The sequence below is a fragment of the Natator depressus genome, chromosome 7 (assembly GCF_965152275.1).
Source record: "Natator depressus isolate rNatDep1 chromosome 7, rNatDep2.hap1, whole genome shotgun sequence".
Classification (NCBI taxonomy): domain Eukaryota; kingdom Metazoa; phylum Chordata; order Testudines; family Cheloniidae; genus Natator; species Natator depressus.
In genome coordinates, this window is record NC_134240.1 from 9,466,758 (window position 1) to 9,482,297 (window position 15,540).

The 15,540-nt window shown below is 43.8% G+C and overlaps 1 protein-coding gene across 1 annotated transcript in view; it reads left to right on the forward strand.

Annotated features, from left to right (window-relative positions):
• Positions 1-7,147: 7,147 nt before the first annotated feature.
• The window catches only part of LOC141991379 (D-threitol dehydrogenase-like), a 37,521-nt gene continuing 29,128 nt past the window's right edge, over positions 7,148-15,540 (forward strand). The window contains exon 1 of the mRNA XM_074959671.1: positions 7,148-7,316. Within this exon, the coding sequence (XP_074815772.1) occupies positions 7,170-7,316 (147 nt within the window). The 5' untranslated portion in view covers positions 7,148-7,169. The remainder of the gene's footprint in view (positions 7,317-15,540) is intronic.

The window sequence follows — 15,540 nt, forward strand, 5'->3', positions numbered from 1 at the left end:
TTACTCAAACTAATGTAACTCTCTGATTTTAAAACTCATAGACTGGAGGCAAATCCTTTTCTTTCCCTGCATTATCAATAAAACCTTTGCTTGCTCAGAGTGAATAATAAATGCTCTGTAAAAGATAGATCGGAGCTTCTTTTCTCCTTCTCTTGCAATACAAGAACATAATTTAATTCCATTACATTAAAAAGGTGGCAAATTCAAAACTAATATGAGGATATAGACTGTCACCAAACAGGTAATTGGATGAGGGAACTCATTCCCACCGGAAGTTGTTGGGGCTGAGAATGTAGTAAGATTCAAAAAGGGATTAGACATTTCTGTGGACATGCAGAGTTATCATAATTAATGATAAACATTTTTGCAAGGGATATTAAGCCTCATGCTTCAGGGCTTAAGCCAGTCTCTGACTATTAGAAATCGGGATGAAATCTAATGTGGGGTCAGATTATCCACATCTGCCTACTGTGACAGCTACAGAAACAGGGTACTGGAACAGATCAGCCTTGGCAGTGGCAAATTAGCAAGTGGCCAGGGGTCCCGGCCACTTGGGGGGAGGCCTGGAAAAATGGGCTCCCCCATGGCCCGACCTGCTCTGCCCGCCCAGTGCACCTGACGGGAAGCGAGGTCGGGGCGCGGGGGGCTTGCCTTTGAGCTGTTCGTATGAACGCTCTTCAGTCATCAGGGGTAGGGTGACCAGATGTCCCGATTTTATAGGGCCAGTCCCGATTTTGGGGGCTTTTTCTTAAATAGACACCTATTACCCCCCCACACCCTGTGACGATTTTTAACACTTGCCCTCTGGTCACCCTAATCGGGGGAGATGGAATCCTGCTGCCAGGTCATTCTGTGACCAGCTGGCCAGCTGTTGCACCTTGCCCTCATCCTCGGCTCAGGCACGGTAAGTCAGCAGGTGGAGCCATATAGTTGCAGTTCCATTACAGACCTCCCAGCACTCTTTGCTGCTGAGGAAGCCACTCCCTGCCCCCCCCAGAGTACTATCGGTGGGTGGGTGGGTGTGGCCATTGGGCCCAGACTCCCTGCAGGTTGTGCTGCTGATCAGGCCTGTGGGAGCCAAGGCCATGGCCCTTTGGTCCTTCTTGCTGCTGTGATGTTCTTTAGCAGCTTTTCTATCACAGAGAGAATAAAACGTTGCCCTTCAGAAAACAACTCCACCCCCCTTGTGTTAAAAACGGCTTGATTTGTCCTGCCCTGAAATTGCTGTCATCAGATCCCTTCACAGCATAACATGCGTTTTGACAAATGGAGATTGGAAGAATTCTGCTCAAGTCAATCTATTGTTATACTGGATTGTAATGCTGCTGTTATGGAGTGTTGCCATGCCCCCCCGCCCCCCATATCCCCTGTCATTTGATTTTTCACTGTGTGGTGCTAAAAGCTGTAAGTGAGAATCTGTGCAAAAAAGCACGAATGTCCCGGGCTAAGACTTTGCAACTAGGCACCTTGAGAGAGCTGCTATTGGAAATGCTCTGTGATCTGTGCAGGATTGGCTGTGTGTGTGTGTGTGTGTGAGAGAGACCACTTCTCTCTACCTGAAGAAATGTCACTGCAAGCATCGCATCAGATAGTGGCTGGTTCCGTAGGTGCCAACTTCTCCTTTTCCCTAGGGTGCTCCTCCCCGAGGCCCTTCCCCTAAGGCCCTGCCTTCACGCCGCCTCTTCCTGTCCCCATTCTGCCCCCTCCCTGAGGTCCCCACTTGCTGGTCTCCACCCTCCCCCAAGCTCCTCCCCGAGCAGCCGAACAGCTATCGCTGGTGGGTGCTGAGCACCCGCTATTTTTCCCCGTGGGCACTACAGCCCCGGAGCACCCACAGAGTCGCCACCTATGGCTGGTTCATGAAAAGGATCTGGGAGTGGCTCTTCGTCTCCTTGGGCACCTCTACGCTGCATCCGAGGGCAAGCCTCCCAGCCCAGGCCCACAGAGTTGTCTTAACAGGGCTCACGCCAGTGCACTACTCATAGCTGTGTCTACATCGCTTTGATGTTGCGGCTCGGACTCTCAAGGGCCCCGCCGCCCCCCCCTCGCTCCCAGATGCAGTGCAGCCACACTCCTTGATCACGTAGAGAGGCTTGAGAGTCTTTGGAAATCAGAGCCTCCATGTTCGGTCCCTGCTGATGACTTACTGCTGCGGATAGAAGTCCTAATACGACACTGCTTAATAGCGCACTTGCTTTAGCTCAAGTGTTCTGGAAGCAGAAGGAGCTGATCTCTGTGTCTGTAGCTGAATATAGTACAGTTCAGTGACAGCAGGAGCTGGGCAAGAAAGGGTTTTCCCAACTGTGAAAATGTTTGAGATTTCAGAAGTTTTTCCCGTTCGTCAGTGAGACAAACCAAAGACCTTTCAAAAATTGTCACAGAATCCAACGCAGAGAAAGGGAGACCCCAGAGAAGCCAACAGCCCCGTGCTTAAGGCTGTCATGTGGTATGGGAGGTGGAGGGGACATCCAGGTCAAAGTCCCCACTCTGCCTAATTTGGAGCAGGGACTTGAATCTGGTTCTCCCACTTCCCACGAGAGTGCCCTGAGCACCAAGCTGCAGAGTCAGTCTCTCCTTTCTAGAAAAACTGTTTTGTCAAAAATTCCTGACCATCGCTAATGACCAGCGCCAGCGTGTTCATTTTAAACACCCAGGTGCTTTAAGACAAACTTTGTCTGACTGGTGGAACGTGTAATACTGTGTGTGTGCATACCACTGCCTTGTACCAAACAGAATGTCTGCATGTGTGTGTGTGTGTGTGTGTCTGTGTGCGTGCTCATGAGACAGACTACTCCGTCTTGGCAGACACACAGGGATTGAACCAGGATTGCTGGAGCTAGAAGCATAAACTGAAAAGCTGAGGCTTCCTTGCTGCGGCTATAACAGACTCTGACCCTGTAAATCAGGCACAGAAAGGATCCTGTAACACACATTCACCAGTGGGTTATGTGCACGTCAAATGCCCTTTAGTGGCTGTTTCTACAGTTAATGGAGATTCTCCTTCAAGTCAGGTGAGAGGGGCTTGCGTGTTTTGGAGCAGAAGGTCTTGATGGCTACAAGAACAACTTGAAAAATTCAATGTATTTTCAATTAAAATGTCTGGATTTTTTTTTTTACTTAATTTGGATTTTTGATGGAATTGTTTTATTTTGTTTTCATTTTGTCAAAAAACAAAATTCTGTTTTCAGGTTTTAAAACAGAAAAGCTTTTATTTTCCACTGGACAACCATTAAACCCGGAGCAGTCACAAAATTGTTGTACCGGGTACTGCCATATTCAATTTGAAAAGTACTTCCTTTTTTGCTTTCTTTTTCAGAAACACCAATGGGGCTTATTGCTGAGAACCTTAGGAAAGCCAGAGAAATAGCACACGGTGACTCTCGTGTTCCTGAACAGCTAAAGCATTATTTACAGAAAGCTCTGGATATTGCTGTTGGACTGGACCCTTACCTGGACGCAATGTCAACTGCAAAGAAGTAATGAGATTTATTTGTTACCTTGTGCATTTTTCTCATGGTCTGATCCCTAAAGCCGTAGATTTTAAGGGCCTAAGGGACCATAATCTCAGGGCTGCCCCAAGACTGTGGAATGAGCTCCTGCAGGAACAACAACCTCACCTCCTTCCACTGTAAAGTGCAAGGCACATTTCTTTTACCTTGCCTTCTCTAACCCAAACACAAAGCAATGTACCTATGTGGGGGGGTGTGCATGCAAACACACACACATTGCTACATGTCTGTTATACATTATATATTTAAAATATAATCATTAAAAAATCCAAACCAAAACACTCCACTGCACACACTTCTCCCACTGAGGAGAGGATGAGAGAAAAAACATAAGACAGATGTTAGTCATGTTCCTTAATGCACTAGTGGTTGATGCTCAGATACTGTGATGTTGAACATTCTAACAACCTGAATGGAATAGACCTTGTGTATAACACAAGCCATAGAATATGATTCAGTTACCCATACTGAGCCCTAGGACTTGTGTTTGACTAAAGCATATCTTTCAGAAAGGCATCCAGTCTTGATCTGAAGACTTCAAAAGATGGAGAATCCACCGCTCCCATTGATAGATTCACCATATGCATACCGTTTAACAGTTTTCTTCTTGTTTAGAACTCATTTAAAACCCACAGTGCAATGATTTTTTTTTTTTGACTGGTTTTAGGAGAGCCAAGAAAGAAGGGGCTTGATTCTTCTCTGTTCCCATAAAACCAGGAAGTTTGTCTGAGTAAGGACTTGGCAAAACAATTGGTTAATAGCTAAGGCCCAAGTTCTGCCTTGACCTTCACATGAACTTCACTGGGGCTCTGTCCAGGCACAGGGATCTTCCCCCCGCCCCCCCATGTGGGGCTCATTGCAGGATCGAGGCCTCAGAAAGAATGTCAGGATTTAACCACTAATAAGAACAAGCTGTGTTTTTAACAGTCTGCAACACTGGAGATCCTGCTCGAATGCAGCCGTTGTTTTTTTTAAAACACTGTTCTCTATTTGCTTCTTCTGGTTACGAGTAAACACAGCTGAACCTTCTCTATAAAACACATTAGGGGCCTGAGGTTTCAGCCCAATCATAATAGCCTTTGTATGCAGTACAGCTTTTATCTCAAAAGTGCTTTACAAATATTAATTATGCTGCTAACTAAATTATTTTAGTAACTAAGCTAATTAATTAAGCTAATTTTAGGTATCATTAATTCAGAAGTCCAGTTGATACCCTCATTATTCCTCTTTGAGCTGCGGCATATTACCTGGGTGTGAAGGGTCTGCTAAACAGTTCCCATCTATCAGCGTAAATTCTGATCTGTGGGAAAAGCCAGTTCTTTCTGAAATTGACAATGTGTAAACTGTTCCAGTCTGCGGATTACGGGAATGCTGAGCATTAGCTCTGTTGCTGAAATAATAGCTGATAGTTGTTTGACTTGCGCTAGCTGTATGATAATAGCTATACATTATCTTATTAAAGTTGTTAAAGCATTTGTGAGGGGCATAAAAGAGGTTATAGGAAATGTTCAGCTCTTCAAGGCTTGGATTATCTGAGTGTGTCTGATATGGGTTATGAATTCTTTCTCATTTTACTGAAGGTTGGCAGGGGGAGGAAAGTAAAAATAGCTTCCGTGGCGTAAAATTCTGGCCTGGAGAAGCGTCACGAGCCTCCTGGGATTGACAGCTGTGGTGGCTATTCTCTTCAGATGGGGGAATCTCACCTGCCTGGTGGCTCTGGCCTGCTTCAATATCCCATGCTGTCTTCTTTCCAAAGCAGAGCCTCCCTGCTCCCAGGGTCCCGGAGCTCAGACGCCAGTCCAAGCCTGAATCTCTACCTAGCAGTTTTACAGCCCCATAGCCTGAGCCCCATAAGCCCACATCATCTGACCCAGGCCATGGTGTTTAATTGCTGTGTACCCTTATTTAACCCTGTCTGATTGGCATACACTGTATGCTAGCTGGGCTCCGTGGAATAATGCCTGGTGGCTCCCAAGATTATCATCAGGGAGTCTCCTGATGTCCAGTGGGTTCTTCCCGGGCTACAGAAAGGAGGTTAAATGAGCTCCATCTCCAAGAAATTGAGTCTTCTGAAGGCAGTAGCTCTGTTTTGGAGTTGCCAGCCCAGAAAAGGAGTGCTCAGTGGAAGTCACAGAGATAATATACCAAGAACAGCTGGGGAGTTGCCGCACATCAGCTCTCAACGAGGGATCTCCCTTCCTTTACAGCGGTTCTGTTTTATATAAACCATGACCACAGCCTACCGATGCCCAGGGAGTTACTGCTGTCCTCGAGCTGGATTGACTCTGAATGAATTCTGTGACTTGTGGAGCATAGGAGCCCTGGAACTTACCACAGCAGAGCAGTCTATTCTTCTTGTGATGCTGCTTGCCCGCCGGGGACCCTTGTCGTTCAGCTTACCAGTGGTTCTTCCGGACCCCAATGTTCTTGCGTATCATTCCACTATTTGTGGGCATGCCCTGTCTTGTGCCATGGTGTATGTGGGGGAATTTGCAGATGTTGTACAAGACAATAACATTCAGCTGATTTTTTCCTTTTTAGAATAGCCTCACTTGAAGGCTGGCAGCTGAACGTCGCAGGAGTTGAAACAAAAGTTAAGCCTCATAAAGAATGTGCCTCTGGCTCTCTAAAAGGCAAGTCCATCGGTCCGAGTCACAATTAAATGCTACAGACTTTGAATGCCAGATACCAGTAAGACCATGATGCTCGTCCCACTATATCCCATGCATCCAGAGAGAGGGTTTGATGGGTGCAGGCGGACAACGTGAAAGTGTTTGGGACAAAAAGGATTTAAATGAGAGGTTTTTCTCAGGTTGAATTCTTCATTTTTCTTGAAAATCCAATTTGCAAACCTGCTCTGCCTCTTTCACAAACAATAAAGAGATCGGATTAATGGGGTGAAGGGCAATTTTTTTTTTAAATGGCAGGTTGGCAGAGGTTGTTTAAGTGTGCTTGCAGTGGGGCAAGTATTGGTCCTTTCCAAACTAACGACACTTGGGGTTGTGTTCACGTGCAAAGCTATTGCACTAAATCTATTCCTGGACTCATTCTTCCCAGATGTTGCCATCTTTTCCGTGATACATCATTGCAGTGAAGCACTCTTGTAATGTATTACACTAATACATTGTTCAAAGGACAGCGCTGATGATAAATTTCTTAAATGATGGTGCTGTCTGGGGATAATGACTCTAAGAGCAAATGCAAGGTAATGTGATTTTTTTTTAACCTGGTCCCAGAAAGAATACAGAAGACATCTTAAAGCCATTTTCTTCTGGGGGGATGTTAAAATATGCAATATTTCAAGCACTATTTAACAAGCACTTAAACAATACCAGCATTGATAATAAAGATTCTACACTTAAAACCAGGACCTTTATTCTGTTGTCGTTAGCAGCATTTTAGATGAGATGCTGTCAGATTCTGTTGTTAAACCCCCTATTCTGAAGTGTTTTAAGATGTGATTTAAAAAAAAAAAGATCACTTAGAAGTTAGATTGAATTTTCATTGTGAACAATGTACAGTGTATTGTCTTTAATATGGTTATTTTTAACAGTTTGTTATATTCTTTAAATAGGCCAAGTTCTCAGGCTGTTTGTTCATATGGTTGGAGCCAAGAGGATTTTATTAATTGGCAGGCTTAAAGGTTGCGGTATCCTTGCTATGGCGGAGGCATTGCCAGATGATGGAAGAATAACTGCATGTGCAACAGAGCCATATCTTGGAGTGAAAAGCCAGGAAGCGTCTGATTACTCATCTCATGTCAAACAGATAAGTGTGAAAGTGGGACCCACAGCAGCCACTCTGGAGGTAAACTCACTTACTATTCGTTATTCATTATTTGTATTACCGTTGCATCTAGGAGCCCCACTGTGCTAGGTTCTGTACAAACCCAGAACAAAAAGACATTTCCCTGCCCAAAGTGGTTGCAATCTTAAGGAAGGGGACATTCATTTTTAGAGCTGGTGATGGTATTGCTTGCAAATAAATGTAGTCCTATTTCCTGTTCTCAGCTTGTTTGCTGATTTATCCTGATTTCTTTGCCATTTGCAAATATGCAAAAAAAAAAGTTCAGTGCATGGATTTTTCATGAACTGTTCATTTCAACTATTTAGTTGGGGCTATTTGTTATTCCTGGTGTGTGACTGGACTGCTAAATCACACGGTATTGTTTCTGTTCCCTATCTAGAAGGGTTGAAACTTTTTAATCAGGAGAACGATTCATCTCTAAATTCAGTGGACTTTGGATCACACCCATCGAAGTCAATTGAAGCTTTTCCACTGACTTCAGTGGACTTTGGATCAGAGCCTATGATTCCCAAAGCAACACATGGGCAAAGTATACACGTGGCCCTCTGTGACTGACCCCACAGAGACTAGCCATCTGGTACGATTCACAAAAGATGGACCAAGTTCTGCCGCTGAAGTGGTAGAGGTCTTCTCTTTGGTGATACTCTCTAGATATATTCCTACTGACGATGCAACCAGAGAATCAGGACAAAAATTTTCCACTTCCAAAGCATTATGTAGCATGGTAGTTAGATTTGGTTTGTCTGGTCCACTGGCTGGTCCCACAGAAGAGTAAAGCCTACCACTGATACCTGCTAATGGAGGTACTCCTTTGTCTGAAGTGTTAGCTACCCAAACATTTGATTTTGAAGGTTGAGGGTTCTATTTCTGCTGGTCACCCAGGGTAGGCATCATTAAGCAAGGGACATTTCTAGTACTAATGCCAATGAATTTGAGACTGAAAATGACGTCAGTTTAAAGTGTGGGCTCAGCTGTAACATTATTTGCATTAGCAGGGACTGTATTCATTTCTAAAATTGAATGGCCAGGAGCTTTTTGACTTCTGGCTTTTGTGACCTATGCATTTGGATAGGAAAGAAATAGACCTCTGGCATGCGTCCTGAACATGAAATGATACAGATCACCTGCAACGAGAGGTGTTTAAAATCCTTGCTCCCTGCAGTGAGTGTGAAATTAATTGAATTGCTGTTGCTCTCTAGTGCTCATTCTGTGCAACTGACTTACTGTGACTGAATTAAAATATCTAGAGGCAGGCGGGGTACCTGCTGTGTAGAGATAAAAGAAGGGACCAGAATGGGAGCCAAGACATGAAAATTAAATCCTTGAAACATAATGCTGCAACTGATTTTATATCTTCCTGTTGCTTCTTATCAGCAACCACCAAAAGAACATTCCAAGCACAATCCTGCAAGAGGCTCACTGCCTTGAACTCCCATTTAAGCTAGTGGGAGTTGAAGGTGTTCGGTGTTTGGTTGGAGGTGCTTATTGCCTCCTGGCTGTGGATTCCTTCTTATGAAATGATTGAAGAATTATGGTATTAGCGCCTGACCCTGCACCATTGAAGTCAATGGGCGATTTGTCACTGGCTTCAACAGGAGCAGGATCACTGTTTTAGGAGACTGGAATTTTGTTAGATTAACTACAACCTGTGGAACTCATTGCCAGGAGATGTTGTGAAGGCCAAAACAATACTGGATTAAAAAAAGAATTAGATAAGATCATGGGGGGATAGGTCAATCAATGGCTATTAGCCAAAATGGTCAGGGATGCAGCACCATGCTCTGGTGTCCCAAAGCCTCTGACTGGATGACAGGAGATGGATCATATGATAATTGACCTGTTCTGTTAATTTCCTCTGAAGCACCTGGCATTGACCACTGTTGGAAGACAGGATACTGGGCTAGATGGCCCATTGGTCTGACCCAGTATGGACAGTCTTATGTTCTTATGTACATGGAAAAAAAAACCTGTTTAAGGTACAGCAGTAATGACAATAACCTATTTTTTCATAGAAAAATATTACATTTTATAAAGAACAGGGGGTGGGTTTAGGTGCACAATTCCCTTTGAAACTGATGAGCTGTGCTTCTAGCCCCCATTAGGCAGCTGTGAAAATCCCAGTGATATTTTTAGGTAAATGTGTAAAAACGAGAGCTGAAAATGTCTGTATGCAGCTCAAGTTGATTTCTTAGAGCCAAAAGATGTTTTTAGTTATGGTATTCTACTGAAGTGGTCAGATATCTGTGTGTCTTACACAGGTGCTCAATGGGACATGTGTGTTAGCTTCTTCCTTCTAACCTTAGAGCTAGAGCTTGTTGTGGTGGACTGGTGCTCTGAGGTGGTATGGAGAATCCCCTATCTTAGGTGCCTGATTGATGTGTCGTGCTCATGTGCTTAGGGTCTAACTGACCACCAGAAATTTTCCTGTGGGTCAGATGGGCTGACAACACTGGGAGTTCTCTGTTTCCCTCTGGAGAATGGAGCACGGATTGTCTGGTAGGATCATCAGGACATATGCCACCTAATCAGTTCCCTTCTGGTGACATCGGTGCCTAAGTCTCTCTCCTGTCCTCTGCTGGTGGCGTACAATAGGTTAGTCTCCTGAGAGCTAAAATGCTTTAGTTTAACAAATCATTGGGCTCAGCATAGGGTTCTCTGGGTGAAATGTAATGTCTTGATATGTGAGAGGTCATACACTAGATGATGTAATGGTCCCTTCTGGTCTTAAACTTATGAAGAGATGAAAGCTCAGCCCAAATGCTCTCTTCCATGGCAGAGCCCCAGTAAATTACTTTTCTTCATGGTGCTCCACAGGGATCATGGGAGACAGAATCGTCCTGACCCCCAAGTTATAGAGTGGCAACAAAAACTCCCCTTGAGTGTTACTGTGGCCCGTAGTCTGCAACAGCTTCCACAGGAATTGTGCCCACAGGAAATTTGATCCATATAGATCATATCTACTGGACATGCTTCCATAGCTTTCCTAATTCACCCCATTCATGGAGCTTCCATGAAGCGTAGCAGCAGAGCACAGAGGATACATATATACCCCCTATGCAGGCTTCCCAAAGCCTCTCCCTCTAGTGACTTAAACATATAATCACAGCAAGTTTCTTAGTCCCTTTGTCAAAGATTACCCGCTCTGCACATCCTATTTCATGGCTTTGTTTTGTTTAGCACTGCAGGTAGAAATCAACTCTGTGAATGCTGCATGCCACCAACACTGGGAAGATACATCATGCATGCAAAGTTATCTTTAATAGGACTGCCTGGCATATTTTCTGAGCACTGTGTATTCCATCCATGCCTCAGAACACTACCAGGTTGTACGGTATTTAGATTAGCATAGTACTCCCGTTGAAGTTAATGGGTGTACTCATATGCTTAGAGTTAAGCACATGCTTAAGGGCTTTGCTGGATCGGGGCCTGAGATAGATATGCTGCTTATGGTGAAAAGCTGCCTGTTTGTTAATGCATTTGGGCAACTTCTCCTCACCTGCAGCTCTTTATGTGCAATGCAGTAAAATCTTTCCTAGAAATGTAGCTACCACTTCTGAAGGGATTCACCAGGTGTGTAGAAACCTACTTCCTGCAGGTAGCTGGCATATACAAATCCGTCCATGGAAGAGGCATACTGTTTAATAATAATAATGCAATAGCCTTTTCACATTTGAATATTTGGTTCAAACCTGCTTTAGGTGCAAGTGAAAATAGGCAGCAAAGGGCAGTGGCAGCCTAGCATGCACTTGCTTGCATGAAAAAATAACCTCTTGTGTCCCGAATTTGGTACAGATGAATGACCAAAAATACAGAATTTAAACTCTTTTGAAATAAGCATGGAAGCTTCCCTTTTCTGTTTTCAGACTTCTGGTGCTCACACTGACACCCCAGAATCCTTTCCAAACTAAGCCCTTTCAAAAAAATACTCCAGTGTGTAGTATTCTATCTAAATAACATGCCTTCACACACATGCAAGGGTTGTACCAAATGAGCCCAATCCTGTATACAACACTCCCATTGACTTGTGGGGGAGTTTTTGTTGAACAAAGAATGCAGGATCGGGCCCAATGTGAATGCAAAGTGCAGGGGAAATGATCCAGGTTTGTTGTTTTTGTTATGTCCATTTCAAAGTCTAAAATACAACATGAAAAAATTAACGTGCTTGCAGAAGATTGCGCTGACTTCAGGGCATTGTGCAACCATGTAGGGTTTTTTCTACCTCCAGCCCCCCTTTACCAGCAAGAATAGGTGAATAGGTTGAGTTGCAGATCTCATTTCTCCTGTTTTGCTGCTTGTGAAGTCTGCCAGCAGAATCCACCTTGACAAAGTCAAGGACTCTGCGTTTAATGTTGAACTGAGTGAATAAATTATGCATGAAATTGTGTCGGAGTCTCTAGTGTGCAGAATTGCTCCTTTTGATATGAAAGGTTAATTCAGAAAGGAGTCCAAAATAGCTGGAAATTGTGGGGATAAGTGGATAGTATTCACTGTTGTGAGCTGTTATTACTAGAAATTGCATTCCCTCTCTAGCTTCCCCTGAGATTTAGCTTTGCCAGTGAATATAAACTGTACTCAATAGAATAGCATTTAGGAGTAACCAGAGTGTATGTCCACATCCAGTAAAATATTCTAATGGTGTTTTAAAAGGAAGTTGAACTTTTTCATGTATATTATGTACCCTCAGGAAAAATTACTATTACATTTAGGTCAAGAACAAGGTGTATCAAAGGTAATGAGTTTGGAGTTTATCTTTATTAGAATATACTGACTGTACGATCCATATCAAAGAAACTGGACAGTCATTCTGCTGAGTGAGTCTGGAGGTACCTGGTGTGAGCGGTGGTTCCAATCAACACTACATCAGGTTTTAAATAAGATTTGGCGGAAGATTCATTCATTTGCTCATTCAGAATGTCTTGTCTCTAGGGTTTTTTTTTTTTTTGCCGTAACTAGCAATAGTTTTATGCTCTTTAAAATGTTGCCTTCTGGCGTACTTTTAATATACCAAATGGTTCTGTGATTTTTTAAAAAGAAATAGTTATTTACAGTAAGAAAAAACAATAAATGCAGGCAGCCAAGCTAACCCTGGATTAAGACAATTTGTCTTGATGCTTCTGTAGCGAAGGTGTGGGGATTGCACAGAAATTGTTCCCAAGTGGGTTTCAGCAGACTGTTTTGCAGACAAATGATTTTCTTCTGGATCTCAGCCTCTCAGCCAGTCCAAGATACTTGGGCTGCACCTCTCTTCCTGCAAATAGTAAAGACAGGTCAGACTGCCCAAGGGGTCCTCGGTTGGACCACAACCCTTCTGCCCATGGGCCAGCTGCTCTGTCTCTGGCAGTTCAATCAGAGCAGTGGTCTAGTGCTCCCCCTCTACCTGTTGCAATCCCATATTTTAAAGGTACTTCTGGGGATAGCAGCGAAAAGAATTCCCCCCTCCGATCCCATCCACTCCCTTACAGTACCAATATTTTTTGTGCATTGCTCCCCAAACAGGGCTCACGCTAAGCTCCTTCTCTCTGTTTAAATCCTGCCCAAATAGAGCAAGGCAATGGCTAAGTGGTGCGTTTCAGGGGATCTTAGCCAAAACTGCTCCCTGCTCATAGGACCTCACTCTGCCAGTGGAAGGGGGTGAGAGACCGGATGGCTTGTTGAGGCCTCTACATCCTCTCTCCTCTCCAAAGCTTCATCAGAGACCAGCAGGGCCACAGTCTCCCCAGGCAAAAAGTGATCACTGAAATCCAGACACAGAGTCGAGGTGACACAAAAGTGAGTGTTGTCCATGTATCTTTATTGCCAGCTCTTGTGTCTTCTGATCTCATGCACAAAGATTATACCATAGGGAAGGCTGAGCATGAAGGAATTTCATGGATTCCTCTGGACTAAAGACATGAGAGAGAATAACTGTACCTGTCCCTAAGCTGGTGACCTAAATGACCTAAGCTGTTCCAGCATGTCATTCCACATAAAAGGGATCACAAAAGCAGGTAAATTGTCAGTGGGTAACGAGCTCAGACTGGTGTCTGAAGCATGAGGAAACCTTGTTGCTATCCAGGGCGCTAGGCAATCCCCAGATAGACCTATTTCAGTCAAAACGTGCCAGAAAAGCTTTTTCTTCACTAGGGAAGCAGACCAGAAATCATTGGGAACAGATGCTCTGGCTCAGAAAGGGCCAAATCTGCTTCTGCATGTCTTCCTCCTGTATCAAGAAGGGTAATTTGAAAAATCAAAAAGGAGGAAACAACAGTTATTCTAGTCAACCCAAACTGGCTATGCTTCTCAGACCTAGTGGAATTTTCAAGAGACCTCCAGTCCATCCTCCCAGCAAGCTCTTATTCCAAGGATTGCTCCTCCTTCCCTACCCAGATTACCTGAACCTGACTGCTTGGCTACTGAGTAACAAGCCTAAACAAGTTGAGATACTTTTCTAAAACAACAGTGACCTTCCTAGCCTCCCACAGACCTTCCACCACTTTGGCCTATGTAGGAGTGTAGACAAAGTCTCTTACTAGTGTTGAGATAACAAGATCAGCTCCAGGAAACCAGATGACCTAGATCTGCTGGATTTATTACAAAATAGCCTAGATTTGGTCTTAAGATCTCCTGCAATTACGTCTGATATCTTATATCTCAGCAGTAAACAGTGTCATAAATATAAGCTCATGCATGTCTCTGGTAGACCTCCCAGTGCTATCTAAGTGCCTTACAGCAGTATGTCTATCCATACTAACAATCAGGCTTATCTTCCGGACCTCTGACCGGACCACTGTGCGTTGAGCTTTCATAACTCATCCATCTGCACTGGAGTTATCTAATTTCCCTTATTTTCTCACCATAAATACATGCATGCTGGTCCAAATCACTTTTTTAGAAGAATTTCTGAAACCTCCGTTAGAAGACATGAACCTTACTACATATTCCAGAAGGATAAGATGATACTTCATACTCCAAAGTCATTTGTTACTAAAGTTAACTCTTCCTTTCATACATCACAGGATATCGCTCTTCCTCATTCTGCCCAGAGTCTTAACATGACAGAGAAAAAGCTGGAGATAAGAAGTGCTGTTAAGATTTACTGGGGTAGAAACAATCAGTCCAGGGAAATGTCATTAGTCTCCTTTTACTCTAAAAACCAAGGCTTAAAAGAATTTAAATCTGCTCTAGGTAGATGGGTGAAATGTTGCATTTTTGAAACACATGCAGCTGGAGATAAAATGGCCCCAGACTGAATTCTGAATGTCCCAGAGCAGCTTTCTGGGCAGAGAGGGCATCAGTCACCACACACAGGTAATCTATAAGGCCGCCCACCTGGTCACCAGTCAACACCATTATACATCATAATCAGCATCAGTATCCTCTAGAACCATCGCTTATTTTAATGAGATTGCATATTTTGGGTAGCAATTCAGCTGTTTCATTCTTAAATTTCTTCTTCACTTTTAGATGTGTGCCATCCGGTCCTGAGGATTTGAATCTCTTACATTCTATATGAATTGGTATCTCCGCTGTAACCCAGAGCAACAAAAGTTGTGTGTCATGTTATTCAGATTATTGTACCCTCTGCAATTCCTCCCAGTTCTTCTGGTGGGAAGCAGTGGGATTTGCTCACCCTTGGAAGTGAGAGAGGGTTCCTGTGAGGTAGCAACATTTTGCAGATGACTCAAAATTATTTAGGTTAGTCAAGAGTAGAGAAGATTGTGCCTAAGTCGAGGGGGACCTACCAGAGTTAGGTACCTGAGCAACATGATGGCAGATGAAATCTATTGTTCACATGTGCAGGGTGATGCACATTAGAACAAATAATTTTAACTACTCTCGCACATTGTTGCTTTCTACAAATAACTGAATATACTCAGGAAAAAAGCCAGGGGACTTGTGGAGAGGTCAGTGCAAACATCAGCTCGGTGTACAGTGGTGAGCAAAATAAAATGGTAGGATGTCTCAAAATAAAATGGTCTCAAGTTGCAGTGGGGGAGGTTTAGGTTGGATATTAGGAAAAACTTTTTCACTAGGAGGGTGGTGAAACACTGGAATGCGTTACCTAGGGAGGTGGTAGAATCTCCTTCCTTAGAAGTTTTTAAGGTCAGGCTTGACAAAGCCCTGGCTGGGATGATTTAATTGGGGATCGGTCCTGCTTTGAGCAGGGGGTTGGACTAGATGACCTCCTGAGGTCCCTTCCAACCCTGATATTCTATGATTCTAGGATTCTATGTCTGAAGAAAAG